This window comes from Monodelphis domestica, chromosome 2 (genome assembly GCF_027887165.1).
Source record: "Monodelphis domestica isolate mMonDom1 chromosome 2, mMonDom1.pri, whole genome shotgun sequence".
Lineage (NCBI taxonomy): Eukaryota > Metazoa > Chordata > Mammalia > Didelphimorphia > Didelphidae > Monodelphis > Monodelphis domestica.
The window spans coordinates 488,649,458-488,672,953 of NC_077228.1; the positions used below are offsets into that span (position 1 = coordinate 488,649,458).

The window sequence follows — 23,496 nt, forward strand, 5'->3', positions numbered from 1 at the left end:
GGGTAAGGGGGTGGCTCACATATTGTGTGAGGGTGCAGTTTGGGCACTTGGTCTCTAAAAAGTTCACCATCACTGTCCTAGGCATAAAAACAAATTGAAAAAAAATTTAATTCAACTTTATTTTAAGTTTTGAATATTCTCTCCAACCTTTTCCTTTTCCCATCCATTGAGAAGCTAAGAAAAACAGAATTTCTTATAAATACATTTGCTTAAATAAAACAGATTCCTGCATGTTATATAAAAAAGTAAAGAAAAAGGAAACATGTTTCAATCTGTAGAATTAAATGAGATAAAATTTGTAAGGCACTCAGTAGAGTGCCTAGCACATAGTAGGGACTTAAATGGTTATTCCCTTCCTCTTCTCTTCCCTGAACTCTTTATTTTTTATAATTATTTTATTTTCTCATCAGCTCTTTATCAGTGGGTGGGTACCATATTTCATCATGAGTTCTCTGGAATTGTGGTTAGTCATTGTATTGATCAGAGTCAAATTTTGAATATCTTGAATTCTAAGGTAGTAGAGCATATCAGAAGGACTTTTTTTCCACACACACACATCCCAAAGGGTAGATTGGCTTTTGTATCAGCTTGGGATAAAGGTTCTGGCCAGCTCTGTCCTTTTATGAGGCTCCTTGACATCTCAGGCTAGTCAAAACATATCTTATTGGTGGCTGGACTTTTATAGTAAATTGAAACTTTGATTCCTTCTTTCATCCATTTATTCAAAAAATACTGGTGAGGTAACTTCCATGAGCACTACACCATGCTATGTAATAAAGGAGATACAAAAATAAATAAGACGGTTTCCGGCTCTTGAGTAGCTGACAACTTAGTAGGAGGTAATAAGCCACCTACTGATATACAGGATGAAAATAAGTACATAAGAAAATACTAAGTGCTATGAGATTGGGTGAGGAAATGATTGCTTCCTTCTGGAGACTCAAGGAAGACTTCCTGAAGGAAATGCCATTTGAACTGGGCTTTGAACATGAGTAGGATAGCAGCAGGCAGAGGTGCAAAGAGGGGACATTTCAGACAGATCAAATAACATTATACATACATACAAATTCAGAGTTGGGAAGACCTAGCGTATGTTTGGGTCATGGGGAATAGCCCAATATCATTGGATTAGAGAGTGCTTGAAAGGAGAGAATTGGGAAATATAACTGGAAGGGTTGACCGGGGTCAAATAGTAGACAATTTTGAATACTGGACTTTATATTATTGCCCTTTACAGATCTAGTCTCATGGGTGTAGAGACTAGTCCTCAGAGACATATTTTTCATCCTTTCTGTCATACTGTTTGCCTTGGTTAATTCTGATGGGTTCAACTATCATCTCTATATAGATAACTTCCAGATCTCTATCCAGATCAAATCTTTATCCTGAGTTCCAGTCTCATATAAGTGACTGCCTAGTGAACTTCTTCAACTAGAGGTCTGGTAGTCATCTTCGACTCAACTGTCCAAAGAATTCCTTATCCTCTCTCTTAAGTCTGCTCATCCTCCAGATTCCTCTCTTTCTGCTGAGGCTGTTAAGGTCCTTTCGGTCACCCATGTTCAATTTCAGTCATTCGTGACCCTTCACTCTCCATCACCTAAGGCACATGATCTCTTCAAATCTTGGGGATTCTTCTTTCATGTCATTTCTTGCACTTGTCCTTTTCTGGCCACTTACAAGACTAGTAGCTTAATCCAGACCTCCATTTCCTCCCACTTAGATTAATCCATCAGTTTCTTAATTATTCTCACTGCTTTAAGTATCTCCCTCTAATCTACCTTCCCTCCCTCCCCCTCTCCAAGTAATCTCATGAATCTCAAGCAACAACAACAATAACAATAATAAGCATTTATTCAGTTGATCTGCTGGGAAATAGGTCCTATTTTTCATCCCATTTTATAGTTAAGGAAACTGAGGTAGTCAGAGGTTAAGTGACTTGATCAGGGTCACATAGCTAGTAAGTATTTGAGGCCAGATTTGATGTTTGTACTTTATGGTTTGCAAAGTGCTTTATATATGTTACCTCTTTTGATTCTCATGACACCGAGAGGCAGATGCTATTATTTTTTTTAAACCCTTACCTTCCATCTTAGAATCAATACTGTGTATTGGTTCCAAGGCAGAAGAGCGGTAATGGCTAGGCAATGGGGGTTGAGTGACTTGCCCAGGGTCACACAGCTGGGAAGTGTCTAAGGCCAGATTTGAACCCAGGACCTCCCATCTCTAGGCCTGACTCTCAATCCACTGAGTCACCCAGCTGACTCCAGTAGGTGCTATTATTACTTCTATTTTATAGATAAAGAAACTAAAGGCTGAGAGATTAGGTGATTTATCTAGGGTCATACAGGTAGTAAGAATCTGAGTCAGAACTCGAACTCAGGTTCCTCTGCCACCTCTGACCATAAGAATCCCCCTTTGAGAACAAGACTTTGAGTATAAAATATAAATTTTCCATCTTAGCATTTAAAGCCCTCCATAATTTGGACTTGGCCTACCTTAGTGCATGTTACTCGCCTTCCCATATTTTACATTGTAGCCAAATTGCCTTCTAGCTGTTCCCCAAATTTGGTATCCCATCTGCCACTTCTGGGCCTGGAATGCATTCCTTTTTCATGTCTCTGTCTTAAAATCCTTTCTTTCCTTCAAGGCTCAGCTCGTGAGTCTTTGATGAGAAGCGTATCCCGAACCTCCTTCCCACTGACATTGTTCTGTCTCCATCCCAAATTATTTTTCATTTACTTATCTGGGTACATGTTGTACACCCTGAGTAGAAGGCAAACCCCTAGAGGCCAGGGACTGCTTTTTCTTCTGATCCCGAGAGGCTTACAGTCTATGTGATGAGCCAATGAAATGGTTAATGGATGAATAAAAAATTATTAAATGTCTACTATGTGCCAAACACTGAGTAAGAGCTAGAGATATGGATGGATACACCAAAAGCTAAAGAGTTCCTGACCTCAAGGAGCTAATAGGAGGAGGAGATATACCTATTCGTGGCTGAATATATACACATGTACATATCACAGACATACATTTATACATATAACAACTATGCACATAAAATTACATGCATACATATATATATATATGCGGTGGTAAAAGAACAAAAGTTTTTTGGTTTCTTAAACCGTTACCTTCTATCTTAGAGTCAATTCTATGTATTGGTTCTAAGGTAGAAGAGCAGTGAGGGCTAGGCAATGAAAGTTCAATGACTTGTCTGGGCTCACACAGTGAGGAAATGTCTGAGGCCAGATTTGAACCCAGGACTTCTCATCTCCAGTCCTGACCCTGTCCACTAAGCCACCTAGATGCTCCCATGGAGCAAGAGTTTTAATTCTGAGTCACAACATAGACTGATATAATGGGCAGTCAATTGACATACCCTTACTAGAAGTCATGATAGTCTTGATTTAATTTCTTTGGTCAGAGTTAGAGGAAGAAATGAGTCAGAAGGAAAGTGCAGCAGGGCAAATGGCAAGGGGTGGGGGGAACCAGTTTGAGATGTGTGAATCATGGTCTAGCCTGGACTTCACTAGCTATTTCGGTCTTTATAAGGTTGCCTTCAGTCACTAATCAAGATGGCTCATCTCTAAATGTATACAAATGCCTATAATCAAAATTAGAGTAGAAGAGCATAAATTATGCTAGAGTTTGCTATGAGTTCAGATGGAAGAGAGATCCTTTCCATTTGGCTGGGGGAAGTTTGCAAGGAGGAAACATGATTTGAGTCGAGCCTTGAAAAAACAAGATTTAAAGGGAGGAGGAAATTTAGGGAATACTATGAGCCAAAGTGGCAGGATAGCTTGGGACAGTGTTCAAGGGAAAGAGAATTTTCTGGGTTTCTTGGTGCTCAGAGCACTAGGGATGAAAGAGGAGTAGCAAGAGATAATTCTAGAGAAGGAGAATGACTGGAAAGGTAAACTAGGCAGAAAGCCATTGACCTTGATGTTCCCCAAATTTATACTTTCTTTTGCCACCTCCATGATTTCCCATATTCCTGAAATGGTCTCCTCCATGTTATTGTTTAGTCATTTTCAGTGGTTTCCAGTTCTTTGTGACCCTGTTTGTAGTTTTCTTGGCAAAGATACTGGAGTGGCTTGCCATTTCCTTCTCCAGGTGGTGTTATACATGAGGAAACTGAGGTAAACAGGGTTTAATGACTTGTTCAGGGTCACAGGTCTGAAGTCAGAACTGAACTCAGATCTTCCTGATTCTTTATCTGGCATTCTATTCATTTCATCACTTTACCTCCTCCATGTAACCTATACCATTCAGTCTGCCGACCCTACTTCTCTTTCTTTAGGGCAGAGTTTCTTAATTTGGGGTCTGCAGACTCCTTCCACACCAAAGGGATCCTTGAATAGATTGAATTGATTTCAGAGGATCCATGAATTCAGATGGAAAAAAAATTGCATCTTTATTTTCAGGGGCCTCTAACTGAAATGGAGGATTTCCTTCTCTTATTTAAAAACATTATTCTGAAAAGGGATTCATAACCTTTAACAGACTGTCAAAAGGATCCATGCTGCAAAAAAAAAGTCAAGTGCCCCTTATTTAAGGCATCTTCCTCCAGGAAGTCTTCTTAGATCTCTCCTCCAACTAGAAGTGACTTTTCCTTCTGGAATCTACTATGCCACTTTATCTGAACTTCTATTGACTTAATGAATTGCCAGACTGTCCCAAGATTTAGCATTAGAAGGGGCTTTGGCAATCATACCTTGCAAGCCTTGCATATTTTAGATGAACAGAGCAAGACCCAGAGAGAAGTGATTTGCCTAAGGTCACATCGGTGAAGAGCAGAATTTCTCTTGATTGGAAGTCTGCAGCAACAACCCAATGACCATTTGTTGGATGTTATAGAGAGAAGTCTTCAAGTCATAGGTCTAGAGAAAAAGCATTAAATCTCAAATAGAAATGGGGACTTTAAACCACACATAAGAATCCCTGGAGGTCACATATTGACTTCGATAACTATAGATTAACATTAAGTATGTTCTATTGTATTTTTATTTATTTTTTAAAATAGTTTTTGGCATCATGTGATTAAAAGATGTATGAATAGATAAAACTATGTCTTCCTTGTTTTGATCTATCAGTTCTTTTTTCTGGAGGATGACATACACAAGTCATTCCTCAAACAACATTTTCATTGCTATATATGGTTTTTTTTTTGTTGTTGTTGGTTCTACTAATTTCCCTCTTTAAAAAATCCTAATCTTCCATCCTAGAATTGATACTATGTATTGGTTTCAAGGCAGAAGAGCAGTAAGGACTAGGTCTGTGTTGGTGAACCTATGGCATGAATGCCAGAATATGCTTATGACTCCACATCAGTCACTCTAACCTCTACCTCACCTTAGCTGCCTCAGAGGAAGGCTTCCAGTATCCTGGGCATATATGTGTGTTGGTGGTTGTCCATTGTACTTAAGTAAAGAAGACCAAAATGACATCACGATGTTGGTAGGATCAAGGTACAGTGTGTTCAACTGTGGCTGATCAGAGCAATACAAGCTCCGAGGCTGTAGCCCAGCTTGGGCACAAATCGCCGCATGAACCCTGGAGCTGGAGATGTTTCTAAATTTGCTCATCTCACATTCTCTTGGAGCTACTGCAGTTCTGTTTTGCTCACAGAGCACAACCCCTCCTTCCTTCTTTGATGCTGGACAGTCCTGGGCCAGATATGCATGTACTGTACGTAGGGCTTAGGGAAAGGTGCCAGGACAAGAATCTCAAGAGATGTGAGGAGTGAATGGGGCAGCTGACAGCATCTGTCACTGCCTGGAGTGAAGGCAGGGTTGGAATGATTCTTCTGAACCAAGCGATCCAGGGAAAAAAATAAATCCATGTTTCACTGATTCCCCCTTAGGGTCTTGGTTCAGATTCTACTTCCAGGATTCTTGCAAGAGTGAACTGCTTCTCCAGGAGAGAACAGATGATGAGCATCAAAGAAGCAGAAAGATGGGAGGAGGCTTCTCTTCTCCAGTCATTGGGAGAGGATAGAAAAGGTAGGAAGAGGTATGAAGTGGCTGGTCACCAGCTTCAGCTAGAATCCCTCTCATAGTCACCAGCTGGGCTCAGTTTCTCATGACTAGTTGCCAGGGAGCTGCCAATTGGTATTCAGGTCGTTGAATGGGCTACAATTTGACATGAGAGCACGAATGAGACCACAGAAGGCTGAGAGCTAACAATTTCCCTTCCAGGAAGAGTAGAAGGCAAGTGAGGTGGGGAAGTAGACAGAGTGTTTGACCAGGAGTTGGGAGGAACTCAGCCTCAGCCACTTATTGGCTGGGTCACCCTGAGCTAAGTCACTGAATCCCTGGTTGCCTCAGTTCCCTCATCTGTAAAATATGTATGGTATTGTATAATATTAACGGAGTTTATCTTTTAATACTATAAACATACACAATTCCTTTTTAAAAGTTAAAATAAAAAATACTCCCTAAATAATATAATAATAGCCTCTACATTCTGGGGTTGTTGCATAGATAGAGAGATGCGGTGGGTGGGCTACAGGTGTGCAACGAGGCATACCTTGTCAGGTGTGGCCAATTGGTTAATTTGTTTTGCTTAACTGTACTTTGTTAGAAGGATGCATTCTCCTGGGGTAAAGGAATTCTTGAGAAGTGATAGTGATATGAAAAAGCATATCAGTAGAAACCTTTTTTTGGAAAGAAGATGAAAAGGCTAGAGAAGGGCTTCTCTGCCCTCAAGGTTATTGGGGATCTTATTTTTATTTCATCATGTCCTACTTTTTGTGACCGTAACTATCCAGAGGGTTTTCTTGGGAAGTATTTTGGAGTATTTCGTCATTTCCTTCTCCAGGGGATCCAGAGGATTAGTGATCCCCAAGTCCTAAAATTTGGAGCTGGAAGGGACCCCGGAGGTAAGAGAGTCCAACTCCATTTTATAGGTTAAGGATCTGAGATCTGGAGACGCTAAAGTACTTGATCAAGATGATAAGGGGAGAGGCTAACAAAGTCAGGATTCTAACCCAGTTCCAATAACTCTATTGAACTGCTTGTTGTCCTAAAGCAAGAAGCATGTGGAGGCAAAAAGACAAAAGAAAAGGAAATTGAAGAGACAGAAGGAAAATCTTTGAACCAGGTCAGCAAGTTGGAAAGTGGGAAAATATGACAAAGGCATGAGACTCTTCCTGTACAATGGGGAACTGGATGCTTTGAGGAGGAAGCAACTTTTTGCCCTGGAACATTATTCCACCTCTGACGTCCCTTCCTCCAAGTGGTCTGTCCCTCCTAAAACCTTCATTTGAAGAAAAGCTAGGCTAGCTCTGTTTACTCCCCTGTTTCTCTCCTGCTTCTGGCTCTCCAGACTGAGGGCAGGGATTGTTTATTTTTGCTTCTCTTTCCATCTTTAGTACTTAGTAGAGGGCTTGACACTTAGTAAATACTTAATAAGTGCTTGTTGATTGACTCCAAAATAATGTAATATAATCTTATAAATAAATAATAAAATAATATAGCTTCAAAGGTTACTTCCAAAAGAGATCATTCAGCCATTAAGGAGCAATGAAAGATGACTTCCTGATTACGCAGCTATCAGTCCATGATATCAATCAATCAACAAGAATTGGTAAGAGAAGGAGGATTTATTTCCTGCTTCATAGTTAATGTGGTCTTGGAAGGCAAGTATGACTGAGGTAATGAGGTGTTAAAGTGTTAAGAAGGTATTAACATCTAGTCATCCCTTTATGAAATGTGAGCACCATTCTAGAATGGAATTATAGGGAACAATTCCATTGGAGTTGTCTTTGCAAGCCTTTAAATAAATAAGGCAGTGAGAAGGGCTCAGTGGATAGAGTCAGGAAGATTTGAGTTCAAAAGACACACATGAGCTTTGTGACCCTGGGCAAGTCATTTAACCTTTGTTTCCTTAATCCACTAGAGAAGGAAATGGCCAGTGTCTTTGCTAAGAAGACTCCATATGGGAGTCATGAGAGTTGGGCATGACTCAACAACAACAAATAAACAAATCAGGGATTCATTCAGAAGTTTTAGGAGAATACATGACAGGAAGTACCTATGGAGGAGACTACTCTGGGTGGCTGGGAGGAAGAGAAGACTTCTCTACCACCCTACTACTAGTCATATAGCTTGAAGGGAGGCTACTCAATCGGTAGGAGACCTTGCTTCAAGGTGCAAGGATATAGCCTCCAGATAGACGTAGATTCAGAAAATTAGTAACTTGAAGGAGAAAGCAACTCTCATGAGCAGCCCAGAAAGACTGTGGATTTAGAGGAGTTTTTCTTGACGATAAATAAAGGGTTCCAGAGTGCAGTTGGAGAGAAGATTCCAGGAGCTTGTTCATGCAACCAGAGATGCTGGATCTGGGCTAGAGCTAAGAAGAGAGAAACAATATGATTGGCCCCTGCAGCCCTAGGTGTGACTTGCCTTGGCTACATGTATTTCCTATATGCCTCATAAGCATCACTTTCTAAGTTTTCCTCCACCTCCCCGTGGACCCTGTGTGTAGCAGAGAGAATGTGGCCAAGGTTTATAAGGAGGTGTTTTACGATTTTTCTTCTTACTATCCATCTCAGTAAATGACCTTGCTAGGAGCTAATTATGCCTATTGGCTGCCTGCTAATGGGAAGCACATTGGCGGGAGTTGGCGAGCTAGTGTATAGTTTTAGGAGATTTTACCTCATCCTGGGTGGTAAATTCCAGAAAGAAGGATGCCATGAAGATACAAATGAGTTATCAAGTAAATACAAGGAAGAGTCTTTAACTTCAAGGGACTTTCATTATCCTGGGGGTGGGGGAGGTGGCTACTTTTTGATGGTATTTCTCCAGGTTTTCCCTCTCTTGACTTTCTTTTTTAAATTATTTTATTTATTTTATAACCCTTACCTTCCACTTTGAAATCAATACTCTGTATTGGCTCCAAGGCAGAAGAGTGGTAAAGGCTAGGCAATGGGGGGTTAAGTGACTTGCCCAGGGTCACCGAGCTAGGAAGTGTCTGAGGCCAGATTGGAACATCGGACCTCCCACCTGGCTCTCAATCCACTGAGCCACCTAGCTGGCCCCCTCTCTCTTGACTTTCAATCAAATGTTCTAAGCCCACTTTCCACTCCGATCCCTGGATATAGTCACAGAAGTACAGGTATCCCTTTCACATCATGACTTTCCACAACAAGGTTTTGATATATTGCAAGTTGGCATAAGAAATTAAATTGGGGGGGGGGGCAGCTGGGTGGTTCAGTGGATTGAGAGCCAGGTCTAGAGAAAGGAAGACCTGGGTTCAAATCTGACCTCATATACTTCTAGCTGTGGGACCGTGGGCAAATCATTTGACCCCCATTGCCTAGCCCTTATAGCTCTTCTGCCTTATAACCAATACACAATATTGATCCTACAACAGAAGACAAGGGTTTAAAAAAAATTAAATCAGAATTTGGGTGGGAGCTTCGCGGAAGCCATAGATGACATATGAATGCCAGTGGGTAACCTAGAAAAAGTTTAGAAACTCAGAAATGCATAACATATATGTATAGTATTTAATAATCTAAACATATTTTATCTTTCAATACTACAAATAAAAATAATTTCTTTACTAAAGTTAAAATAAATAAGAAATTAGTTTGTGAAAAGAATGTGAAAGCCAGCAGACAACACACAAAGACTAGAAATGTAGTGATATTTTAACATTGACCTACATTTAGCCTGTGACCAAATACTTAACCCAGGTTTTACAATAAGGTACTGTAGATTCTCCATAAAAGAAAAAGAAAAAGAAAAAATTCAGACTTCTCCGGTATGAAGGGAGGGCCAAAACATTTTACTTGGATTTTCCAAATGAGGGGTGCTATGCCCTTAGCCCCCATAATGTGGAAGAGACACCTGGATGCCATTTTAATATATAGTGCTATTCTGCCTCCTATTTTGTGTTACCCTTTTTTTGTGGATAAGGTATATCTTTTCAGACCTGTAATTCATTTGTGAGTCTTATTCTACCAAATCCCAGAGATACCCATGAGGTCGATTTTTCTTCCTTATTTATTCTGCTTATTACTAATGTGCTATGGATTTGTATATGGACATCTGAGACCATGGGTTCTATTTTTGACTTCTTTCTCGGATTTCAGCTCCTATTAATTAATGGGGATCTTTCTTGCCATTCTTTTTATGTTACAGCTGCCATTTTCTATGATTTCTAACATGGTAGATAGGTAGAAATGATTCTCTCTCCACTATTCTTTTTACTTTAAAGCTTTCTGAATCAGATTTGTAAAACACTAGGTAAGTATGTATATATATATATATTTATCAGCTCTCATTATATATATATATATGCCATCCTTGGAAAAAACTGTATACTATTACTGTATCTTAAGTTGTATTACAAATGCCCAAATCTCATTTTCTGATACTATATTTTTCTTCAGCTGTTGCCTTTCTAGATCTGCCTTTCTTTTCCGAATCTCTTCCCATGAATCAGCAGTAGTGATGAAAACACCATCCAGGCTTCCAAAAGTCTTTCATGTCTTGCCCCAGATTTAAAAATCCCCGGCAACACTTTCTAGATTGTCCTCACGTGAATCATGAATAGGGAGTTGTGGTCATCAGCTTTGGAAAGCTCCATGTTTATCCCTATGAACAAGATGGAGTGGTGTGAGCTAGATGATGATCATGTTATTTAGAAATCTCTGGATGACCTAAGAATAGTTATTAATGGTTATCAATAATAGTTATTAATAATTATTAAGAATGATAGTTATTAATTGGAGGGAGATAGCTGGTGGAATGTCTCAGAGATCTGTCCTTAGCTCTGTGCTATTTAAGTTTAAAAAAAATCTTTTTTAATATCTTGAGTTAAGACATAGATGGAATGTTTACCAAATTGAACCCAAGAGTAATAACTAATGTTCTGTATGAGAGAGATAGACTCTCAAAGGATCTCCCCAGGATAGAACAATGGCCCAAAGCTAATTGAAGTAAACCAGATTTTATATTGATAAAACCGGATTTGTACATTTGGGTTCCAAAAAACAGTTCCATAGGATGGAAGCATGCCAACTCGTGTGAATAAGATCTGGGGATTCTAGTGGACCCCATGTATGTTCAATAAAGTGTCAACAGTGTGACATGGTAGCCCTAAGGCTACTAAGATATTTGGGCTGTGTTGAGAGGCATAGAATTTAGAATGAAGGAATTGAGTCCTTTGGTATTCTATCTTGGTCAGACTAGAGTTGGCTATATTGGGTTCAGATTGGATTTGAAAGGCAGAAGGTGGCCCAGTGGATAGAGTACCAAGCATGGAGTCAGGAAGCCCTTAGTTCAAATTCAGCCTCTGATACTTACTGTGTTAACCTTGGTCAAGTCACTTAACTTTTTTTGGCCTCAGTTTCCTCATCCTTTAAATGGGGATAATAATAGTACTTATCTCTCAGATTTGTTGTGAGGATTGAGAGAAATATTTATGAAATACTTAGTACAGTGTCTAACACATAATAAGCACAATTTGAGTGTAATCTATTACCATCATCACCATGACCATCATGATCATTACCACCACATTGTAGTAGGGACATTGAAGAAGAGCATGCCCAAAATGGTCTTGTAGATTGGGGGCCATGTAAGAAAAGGAACCATTAAAGGAATGAGGGGTGTCTAGAGAAGACATAGAGAGGAGAATGATATTTGTCTTAAAGTATATGGACTGCCATGTTGGGCAGGAAGATGACTTTTTTTCTAGTCCCAGAAGTCAACAGTGGTTGGTAGTTCTAGGAAGGTATGTTTTCTATTAAGGTAAGATGTGGGAGCCAGTTGTAGAGATGCCATTTTAAATATAGGTAAACTAGGTGGGTATTGAGGTCTCTCCCACATCTTACCTTTTTTTTTTTTAACCCTTTCCTTAGAATCAATACTGTGTATTGTTTCTAAGGCAGAAGAGGGGTAAGGGCTAGCCAATAGAGTTTAAGTGACTTGCCCAGGGTCACACAGCTAGGAAGTTTCTGAGGTCACATTTGAACCCAGAACCTTCTCTCTCTAGATCTGACTCTCAAACCACAGTGCCACTTTGCTACCTCCTTCCATATTTCTTTTTTTAATTTAATTTTATTAATTAATTAAGAAAATTATATCATGGTCCTTCCATATTTCTTAATCCTGTAAATGTCTTTGGACCTTTAAGCTTAGTTCCATTAGAGCCAAAGAAGGCACCCTCATTTTAATAACAGGTAGCATTTATATAGAGCTTTATGGTTTGTAAAACACTTGATAAATATTATGAATTAAACACACATTTTATATAGTATAAATTAATTCTAAATTTTTATAGATTATAAATATTTATAAATATCATTTGACCCTCACCACAAGCCTGGAAGGCAGATGCTATTATTAGCTCCATTTTACAGATGAGGAAACTGAGACAGACAAAGGTTATGTGGTTAGCTAGTAAGCTTCTGAAGTCAGATTTGAATTTAGATCTTTTTGCCTCCAGGCTCAGTGTTTTAACCAATGTCACCTGGCTGCCTAGACTGGGGTGGGATTTTTCAGGTTTACTCAGGACTGGATCCAATCTCTAAGGAAATTTCCCAATGGCTACCAGAGCTAGGCTAGGACACAGCGTCTTTGGGCAGACGAAATCTTGTCATTGATTCCCACCTGGGAAATGACAAGCTGTGAGTAGGACATGTTTATGCGTTTTATCTACACTGATTAGTATCTTAACACAGAGAGAGCAGAAACAGGGAGGAGGGAGCAAAGAGCATTACCCAAAATGAAATTTTAGTCCCTGCATAATAAAAAGCTAATCATATTGGGCTTTATTGGCACCTAGAGTCAGAAAGATTTATTTTCCTGATTTCAAAACTGGCCTTAGACACTTACTAGCTTGGTGACCCTGGGCAAGTCACTTAACCCTGTTTGCCTCAGTTTCCTCATTGATCAAATGAGTTGGAGAAGAAAATGACAAGCCATTCTAGTATGTCTGCCAAGAAAATTCCAAATGGGGTCAGAAAGACGAGGACGAGGCAATAACACCATCAGATGGATTCCGAATTGGCGGAGAGGCGAGAAACAAAGAGGAGTTACTAACAATTTGGCAGGAAGTCTCCAAGGGAGTGCCAAAGGGGTCTGTATTTGACCCTGCACTGCTTACAGTTCTGGTAATGACTTGGATAAAAGCCGAGATGGCAAGATTGTCAAATTTTCAGATGACACAAAGCCAGGAAGAATGACTATTGCACAGGATGACAGATCCAGCATCCATAAAGATCTTGACAGGCTAAAGCATTGGACTAAATCTAAAAAGATGAAATTCAGAAGAAGTAAATGTTGGGGCTTATGATTTTTCTTTTAAAAACTCTTACCTTCCATCTTAGAATCAATACCAAGTATTGGTTCCAAAGCAGAAGAGCAGTAAAGGCTAAGCCATGGGGGTTAAGTGACTTGCCCAGGGTCACACAGCTAGGAAGTGTCTGAGACCAGATTTGAACCCAGGACCTCCCATCTCCAGGTCTGACTCTCATTCTGCTGAACCTCCTAGCTGTTACTAGGGCTTCTTCTTCTTTTTTCAATCGGTTTTATATTACAGAGGAAGAATGATTAGATAGAAGACTATCTGAAAAAATCTCAGGGCGTTTTCTGGACTGCAGGTTCAATATGAGTCAGGACTGTGATGTGGCAACCAAAAAAGCTAATGCAATTTGGGGCTGTAGAAAGTGTCATGGCTTCTAGGAATAAGGAAACAATAGCTGCCTTGTACCCTGACCGGATTGGCCAGAATCAGAGTATCCTGTTTAGTTATAGGCGGTACAATTTAGGAAGGATGTTGTTAAGCTAGAGAGTTTATAGAAAAAGGCAACAAGTGTGGAAAAAACTCAGATCCACTCCATAGGAGGACTGGCTGAAGCGACTGGAAGTGCCTAGAGATAATTGCTATGTTCAAAGTTTTGAAGAGTTCCTGTTCAATTTCTTCTAAAAAAGAGGAACCAAGATGGAATGTATTCCCCCCCCACCCCCACCCCCAGCTAGGTGGCTCAGTATATCGAACACCAGGACTGGAGATAGGAGGTCCTGGGTTCAAATGTGACCTCATATACTCCCTTGTGTGACCCTGGACAAGTCACTTGATTCCCATTGCCTAGTCCTTACTGCTTTCTGCCTTGGAACTGATGCCCAATATCTATTAAAAAATTAAACTAAACTAAACTAAAATAAAAGGGAGGAGTCAGAAACAATGGTTGGAAGTTGCAATGAGGCATATTAAGAATCAGTGTCAGAATTGCAGAAAAAGAACTTATTTAAGAATAAGAGCTTGAAAATAGTCACAAAGAAGTGTGACCTTGAACAAGTCCTTCACCTGCACAGACCTCAGTTTCCTTATTTGTTAAACAAGGAGGTTGAACTAGATGGTCTTTTAGTCAGGCAGGACGTTAGCAAACATTTATTAAGCACCTGCTGTATGCTGGGGTCTGTGATAAGTGCTGAGTGCATGGAGAAAGGCAAAAGACAGTCCTCATGAGGTGCTCACAGTTTAACAGCAGAAAACAAGGTGCCATCATAGAAAAGGATCTGGGAAGGACCGTTAGAAACTACTCAGTCCAACTTCTGCTTTTCATTTCCAGCTTGTGGGTGGTAAAAGTGCAAGCTTTCCATTTTTAGTCTTCCTGAAAATGGGTTCAAAGGATTAATTAAAAAAATAAAAATCTAACTTCCTGTTTTGAAAAATGAAGACACTGGGAGCCCTGAGAAGTTAAGGGATTTGCCCAAGGAGGCAGGATTTGAATGCGTACCCTCTGATTCCAAAGTCAGGTTTCTTGTGATAGCTAGAATCCTCTGACTTTGCATTTGTATTTCTCAAACATTATCTCATTTAATTCTTATACTAGTCCCTGTGAGGTAGGTGGAGGTACATATGATTATCCTTATTTTATAGATAAGAAAACAGAATTAAAAAAAGTTACCTTCTGAATAGATACTAAGTATTAGTTCCAAGGCAGAAGAGCTGTAAGGGCTAAGCAATGGGAGTTAAGTGACTTGCCCACAGTCATGGTGTTAGGCAGGGTCTTAGGCTAGATTTGAACCCAGGACCTCCTGTCTCCAGATCTGACTTTCTATCCACTGAGCCACTTAGTTAACTGCCTCTGAAAAAAATTGGAGAGCTTCAGTGATTTACCTAAGACCAGACCCATTATTATCCATAGGGACAAAGACTAAGTCTTTGGTTTGCCAGTCATTATGCTATGATGTCCCTGGTAAATGATGAATATTGAAGAAGGAGCTGCTGGAAAGTCAATAGAGGAAATCTAGCTTTACTTGAAAGGAAATATTCATCCCTGAGACATTAGGGAAGGACAGATGGAAATAAGCCCTTATTAAGAGCCTTCTATGTGTCAGGTACTGCATTATGTGTTTTGCAAATATTATCTCATTTGATCCTTACAAAAACCCCAAGAGGTAGATGCTATTATTATTCCCATTTTATAGACATGGAAACTGAGGCTGACAAAGGTTAAGTGATTTGTCCAGGGTCACATAGCTAGGAAGTGGTGTTTGAGGCCAGTTTGAGCTTGGGTCCTTAGTGCTCTATTCACTATGTCACAGTTGCCTAAAAGGGAGTACTAGATAATCAACAAACATTATTAGTCATTTACTATAAATCAGGCACCATTCTAAACTCTAGGGTTTTAGAGAAAGACAAAAACTTTTTCCCCAACTGCAATGATGTCTCATTTTAATGGGGGAGACAACTTGCAAAGAACTATAAATACACAAGATATATACAGTTTAAAGGAAGCTAATGTGTAACCCTGGGCAAGTCACTTGACCCCCATTGCCTAACTCTTACCACTGTGCTGCCTTGGAACCAATACACAGTATTGATTCCAAGATGGAAGGTAAAGGCTTAAAAAAAAAAGGAAGCTAATCTACAAAGGGAAGGCATAAATGATTGGGATATTGAAAAGAAGCCTCCTCTAAAAATGAGGGATTAGAGGTGAATTATAAAGAAAGCCAGGGAATCCAGGAGGCAAAGGTGAGTAGCAAAAGCATTCCAGAAATAAGCATCAACTAGGGAAAAGGCATCAATTTAAGAGATGGGAGTATACCGTGTATGAGGAACGAGGCTAATGTGGCTGATTTGCAGAGTATGTATATAGAGAGTAAAATATAAGAAGACTGGAAAGTTAGGAAGCATCTAGGCTGTGAATGAGATTTAGAAGCCAAGTAGAGGATTTTCTAGTTGGTTCTGGCATGTTAAGGGTAAAATTTAGGGTTGAGATTGAATATATTTTTTTAGTTGGTGGCCAGGGATTTAAATTCTAAATCCCAATGAAATACTCAAGTCAGAATGGAATTTTATGGTGTTTTATTTACAATAGAAGGAAGAAACTAAGAATGAGAGGGAGAGAGAGAGAGGGAAAAGGGGAGGATAGTTGTGCCAGGTCTGAACCCAGTGGGAGTTCAAATGCCTCAGCCAAGGGGCTTTTCCAGAGACTGTTGTATCTGGAAAAGCCAAAGAAAAAGGGGAGTCAGCCTTAACACTCACCACATGATCATCTCAGGGAAGCAGTCTGAGCTCCTCCAAGTCAAGTTCCACTGCCCAGTCCCTCTCACAGGAAGTGATGCAAAATACAAAGGCAGTTCTTTACGTCACTTACTGTGTTTCACATGTACCAATGGTGGCTTAAATTTGGCTTTGGACAGCCCAGGGGGTCAGTCAGTTGTTTCTAATTTGTCCCTTGCTAGCACATGCTGGTCATAGACCTTCCTTCCCCACACTTAATCCTTAAGTGGGCGTGTATACATTCCTGGTTGCTAAAATTCTAAAGACTAAGCAGGGTGGAGTAAATCTAAAATTCACAGAAGTTAATGGGGAGAACCTGGGAGACCTTTACTTTAAGAAGATCTTTTTTTTTTTTAAACCCTTACCTTCCATCTTAATTTCAACATTATGTATTGGTTCCAAGGCAGAAGAGTGGTAAGGGCTGGACAATGGGGGACAAGTAACTTGCCCAGAGTCACACAGCTGGGAAGTGTCTGAGGTCAGATTTGAAATGAGGACCTCCCTTCTCTAGGACTGGCTCTCGATGCACTGAGCTACCCAGCTGTCCCCTAAGAAGATCTTTTTGACAGCTGGGTAGAAAATGGATTAAAAATGGGGAAAGACTTGTGACCTCGAAACCAACCAGCGAAGTTGTGGGGACCCAAATCAGAGTGGTCACTTTGTTAGTTGAGCCACATAAGAGGGAGTGATGGAATTAATGTAGAAATGACAAGACTTGGCAACAGACAATGTATGTGATGAATGGAATCAAGGACAATACTGAGATTCTGGACCTGGATGACCGGGGATAATTTTGGAATAGAGGAAGATTTTGATGAAGGACGATTAATGAGTTCTGTTTTGTATCTATTGAGTTTGAGATGTCTTTGAGACATCCATTTCTAACATACTAATGACAATTGGTTAATTTGAGCAGGAGAGCCTAGGAGAGAGGGCTGGATGAATAGATGTGGGAACCTTTATAGAGAAGATAATTAGATTCATGGGAGCTGATGAGACAGAATCTTGGGGGCATTAGCATCTAGTAGGACCTGGGTATGATAAACCCCAACCTAGTGCCTTTAAGGGGGAAGAAGATGAGATGGGGTTAAGTAGTAGCACACTGTGGCTATTAATTGATTTCTATCATGGATTTCCTTTGCTATTTCTGAAGTAATACAGTAAAGCACATTACTGGTAGCCAAGGAGCCCTTTGATTCTAAGGAAGATCTCTTATTTTGATGCCTCAGAACTTGAACTACTTGTGACCTTTTGAAGATGGAGTGAAGAGTTAGATCTTATAAGCCAATCAAGAATGCCCCATATAAATGCACTCTACCCTGGAACTCGATTATAAAATGGAGTTTGGTAAAAGGCCAATTTGTCTTGGAGACTCTTTGTACAACTGTCCTTCTCTTGCCTTCAATTTCCTTATTACATAGATGAAATCTCTCTATATGTATTCATGAACATATTATATCACATATAAATAAGTTATAATTTATTGGGTAAATATAAGTGAAAATATACATATTCTAAATATAAATTATAATGTATTCATATATATTTAACAAGTAATATATAATGAAAAAAGTTGGACTACATTCCCTTTAAGGTTTCCTCCAGCAATAAAATCTTAAAATTCTATGTGACCCAGGTCAGGGGATTTTAATCATTTTTGTGTGCCAGAGACCCCTTTGGCATTCTCATAAAGCCTATGAAATCCTTTTCGGAATAATGTTTTTAAATAGATAAAATAAAATACGTAGAGTTACAAAGAAAAACAATTAAAATTGCTAAAATAAAGTTTATTAAATGCCATTATAAAAATAAGATTCCAGGCTAAGAACTCTTGCCCTGGGGAGTCTGATGGCATTGTCCCTGGGAGCAGAATTAGAACAACTCTTCAGTGTAATCCTCCAACTTGCATCCCTCAAGATTTTATGTTATATTAAGACCACTTCTTTAAAGGCTTAAAATGTGTCTTGTTTCATTTTATGGCTACAGATCAGAATCTGGAGATTAATATCTCTAGAGTAAATAAAGAAGAGAGAGGTCGAAAGCTTCATCAGAATCCAGATCAACGTCCACAAGTATCTGGTGGTCGCCATCCTCAGCATCCAAGTGGCCACTGTCCCCAGGCACCTGGTCATCATCTCCAGGTACCTGGTCACCGTCCCCCTGTTCCTTGTCATCGTCCGCAGCAGCAGCAACAGAAGCAGAAAAGGCCTTCTCCGAAAGTCCCGCAGCAAACTGGCCCTCCTTTGCCTAGACCTAGAAATCAGCCAAAGCCTCCTCACCAAGAAAAGGGGAAATGATAATTATTTCTCCTGAGGAAGTTTCCTCTTTGGTCCATCTGTGAATATTTGTAAAAAGATCGTTCCAAATAAACAATACTGCAGTTTTCCCTCTTCATGGCACAAATTCCTATAAGTGTTTTCGACTGTTGGGCTAATACTTTTCCCAAGTATCACTGACCATGGACAGTGACTGAGTACATATCTACTCTTTTGTAAGGGAGAATGAAATAATATCAAACTATGGGAATCAAACTGGCCCAGGGAATCGTGGTCTCATGGTAGAGCTCCTTCAGTGTCAAGGGAGAGAAAAGCTGTTAAGGTTGTGACCATTAAGAGGATGGATCATAGGGACCATTGAGTGGGAGCTGGAAGGGACCTCAATGACCAAGCAATTCTTGCCTTTGACAAGAGAATTCTTTGGTGTTTTCTTGTTCAGTCCAATGATCCAACAAATAAGATGCTTTGCTGGGTACCAGAGTTATAAAAATCAACTGAAAAATGGTCTTTGTCCTTAAGGAACTTAGATCCTCCTGGGTTGCTACCACACACAAATAAGATAAATGAAGTACATTGTCATTTGAGGAAGAGAAAACCAACAACTAAGGCAAGAAGGGGTTCTTTGCCTTTTCTGTGGCATGGACTCTTTAGCAGTCTCTTTTGGAAGCCTGTGGATTCTATCTCAGTATGATGCTTTTAAATTTATAAGATAAATTGAAATGGATGAGAGATCAATGATATTGAAATGGTGATTAACAAATTAAGAAAAACAAATAAGTTCATAGACCACAAATTACAAACTCTTAAACCAAAGATATCAAAAAATACTTCTCCTAAGAGATTGTATAGGAACCAAGCCTTGAAGGAAGCTAGGGAATAATGGATATTGTTTTTTTTTAAAAAAAAAAAGCTTTGCTGGGCCATACAGATGTTGTGAATATGTGTGACTAAATTAAATTGGTCTCCTCTTGAGGTATTTGTGTTTATCTACTCTTTTGTAAGGGAGAGAGAAATAATTGCTGTGATATTGTCTACTTCTTGTCAGCCCTCAGTGTTAACTTTAGAATAAAACTGAGATAGGTCAGGTTTATATAACAGGAGAAGAATCAAACTGGGACCCTAAAGTCTAATCAGCACAGGTCTATAATATCTCCCCTCACCCACACACATCAACGACTGTGGAGAATGTCTAATTCAACCCCCTCATTTTACTGATGAAGAAACCAAGGCCCATTGAGATGAAGTTACTTGCTCAAATATAGGTAGAAAGGAGGAGAAATGATAGGGATCAAAGCTTTGGCTCTATAGGGATCATGAAGGCCATCTGGTCCAACTGCCTCATTTTATAGGTGAGGAAACCAAGACCCAGACAAGTGGATTTGTCTAGGGTCATACAGGTAGTAATGAGTACATTTGGGAATTGAACCTACATGTACCAGTTCCAAATGCAATGGTCTTTCCATTGTACCATATTGTTTCTTGTGAACCAATCGAAGTCCACCCTGGACTAGAGGGCAGTAGCAAGAAGCCAGTAAGATGGCTTGCACAATAGCAGGGATGAGAAAGAATTTGGCTCCATCAAATAACCTTAACGGGTCATTATCAAAGGTCACCCGAAGGGCATGCAGAGAGCTCTGGGCTCGTCTATGCCCTCTACATGCTTCTACCTATTCCCATATGGGACTTGATATTGAAACACCCTGGATCAGAAAGGAGAGAAAAAACAGGAAAGAGCGAGAATTGTCAGTTAAAGTTCTAAAATGGAGACAATGAGGTAGGTTCTTTGAAACAAGTGGTGTGATAATTGTGGCCCCATCTCTCCCTGGGTTTCTCAGACTTGTTCAGCCTTGCCAGGAAACGCTGAGGTGTAAACCACAAACTCTGCCTCGAACCTAAAACTTCCTGTAAGAGCCCTAGTATGTGTTGAACAGCTTTGCCCACTTCATATGTTTCCAGTTTGAACATCTGGAGTCAATTGGTAAAAAGTGAAAACTCCTCATTTATTTATTTGGAATGCAAAGACAGAATCAACAGGATTAAGCCAACCATCTACTCAGCTAGAGACAAGATAGTCATAGATACTTCCCTTTTCTTACATTTGAGCAATGTAGAAGAATCCCCTCCTTCCCTTGAGACCAGATCAAGTATTATCTCCATCAGAAAGTCTTTCACATCAGCCTACAGCAACCTCTCTTTCCTCCTCTGAACATCTGGATATCTGTACGCCATTAGTATAAAAGGCATATAGTCAGTGCTTAATAAATGCTCGTCAATTAATTGATTCGCTATCTAATACTGTAAGCATTTCTTTTTTGGTGTATATTTCTGGTCTATCGGGTTGAACTGTAACTTCCCAGAGTATTGAGTATCTTCTATGTTTGTGTTTGCCCACGTTGCCCAGCTTAATAAATCTAAATATGTGTTGTAATATGTGAGTAAGCATGGTTCATAAGAAGTAAAAACTGTAATACATCATCTCTGTCAGTTTTGAAATCAAAGCATTATACTAACTACTGAAGTTACTGCCCTGGAGTTTCCTTTGCAAATGGGTCAACCCTACTTAAGCATTTTCGATTCTCCTGGAACCTCACCCACCTCAATAGACTAAAAGGGCTTTGGAAGGAAGGTCCATGATTCATCTGAACTTACCACCTCCCCTTCCCCCACTGCTTAGTACAGTACAGTACTCAGTCTAAAATAAGCACTTCAGAAAAGTGGGTGACTTTTGTGGACGCAAACTCCAAGCTTTACCATTTGTATGGCATTGAAAGAGACAAAAGATTCTAAAATGCATAGGACAGCTCTGGCAATAACGCACCATTCAAATAAAGTCAGCCACATTTTGAAAACTTTTCATCATTTGTTGAGACTAGTCAATCTGACACCAAAGAGGAAGACCAAAAGGAAGACTAGTTTCTATAACTATTTCCCTGCCTCCTTTTACCTCTTTAATGCCTACTTCAGGCTTAGACCTTTCAGCTCTAATATTAATTAATTACTATTTAATATTAAGTCACAATTTAATATTCATAAATTCAAAGTCCAGTACGTGAGGTCAAAAATTCAACTTCATGAGAACAAAATGGAGAAATCAAGGTTATTCAATCATATATAAAAAATACCTAGGAATTTTAATGGATTGGAAATCAATGAGTCATTGGTATGACATGACTATTAATAAAGCTAATTTGAACTTTGGCTACATAAATTCTATTTCACAGTCACATCCAGAAGGAAGAAAGGAATGGTACTCCAGCCTTCCTAGTATCCCATACCCAACATAATAAGCAATTCACAGCATTAGGAAGGCAAGAGTTAGTCACCAAATACTGGGGGACAGGGAATGGGGCTTAATTCTTCCATAAGTCAAGTGTGGCAAGGATGGATTCATACATGTGATTTCCAGAGCTTCAACTAAGGAAAACCCTCCAGAACACTCAAGGGAACTCATGTAACAGATAAACTCCAAGAAGAAGAGATATCTTGCTGACTTTATATGTATAGATTGTAAATAATGACTTCCACTTACTCTAAATTCATACTGGTGAATCTATGGCACGTGTGCCTGAGAGGGCTGCTCTCTTCTCCCTCTCCACACACCAATGAGGACATTTCTCTCATCACCTGCTCCTCTGCCCAGCAGCCCAATGGGAGAGCTTCCTCCCTCCTTTCTCTGGGATATAGCAGAGGACTCATGCAGTGTAACAGTTGCAGTTTGGGCACTCAGTATCTAAAAGGTTCACCATCATTGCCCTAAGACCTCTTTCTCTCATGGGCTAGATCTGGTTTGCCAAGTCAGAGTGGTGTCCTCAGGGGAATGACCACTTGGCCATTATCTACTCTCAGGGTCTAGGGGTGCTGATAACCCTGGCACGTGTTTGGGAATACACTCCTAATACTTGCCACTTTAGTTCCTAAGCCCATACTCATATGCCACAATTTGCAGAAAATCAATCATGTTGACATCATTGTATCATTCATTAGACATGAAATATTGATCAAGGGAGAACAGAAACACCAGAGTAACCATAGCATCGACTCAATAGGAGACAAATTTAGAATAATTTGAACAACATATCCCAAATGTACAAGTTTACTATTTTATATTTTTTCAAATGATGATCTATCTGGTTTAGAAATAAGTGAACATGGGTTGCTTTTTACATCTTACTTATCACTGCATAAAGTCCATACGGTCCATCCATGAACCTGGGTCATACTTTCCTACTAATACACACAGTGTCAGAGAGCATGACCAAAGTAACTACTCTCATCTAGTGATATTCACGGAGGTAGTTCTTGGTCAGCCTCTCTCTTCAGATGGCTGATATGCCTTCTCAGTCTTCTCTAGTTTCTCATCTTCAATTTTCATTCTAGTCATCTGTGACTTCTAATGCCTCAAATCAGAGCCTATTCATGAGTCATGATCCATTTCTAACTTGTGTTGAAAAACACAAAAATGGACAATTCTGTCAAATATAATACAAACAGACAACAAACATTTTGTCACAGGCCCCCAGACAGTTCTGTGATTTGTATTTTCTCAGTTTTATTCTTCAAAACTTTTGAAAACAGTCAAATATAAATAAACTTGGACAACAATATCTTATAGCTATCTCCATATTAAGTCCAGGCTTTTGACTCTGAGAGAAATTGTTCTCTTTTATCCCTCTCAGAATACTTGATGTCT

General features: G+C 39.6%; 1 protein-coding gene across 2 annotated transcripts in view; it reads left to right on the top strand.

Annotated features, from left to right (window-relative positions):
- CD2 (CD2 molecule) overlaps positions 1-21,277 on the top strand; it is a 35,485-nt gene extending 14,208 nt beyond the window's left edge. Inside the window, exons 5-6 of one of the 2 annotated variants that reach the window (XM_007485260.2) lie at positions 5,867-6,005; positions 18,517-18,603. In XM_007485260.2, coding sequence (XP_007485322.2) covers positions 5,867-6,000 — 134 coding nt within the window. In that variant the 3' untranslated portion in view covers positions 6,001-6,005; positions 18,517-18,603. Of the gene's footprint in view, positions 1-5,866; positions 6,006-18,516 lie in introns of both variants that reach the window. The other variant, XM_007485259.2, reaches the window with a different exon arrangement.
- The last annotated feature ends 2,219 nt before the right edge of the window (positions 21,278-23,496 follow it).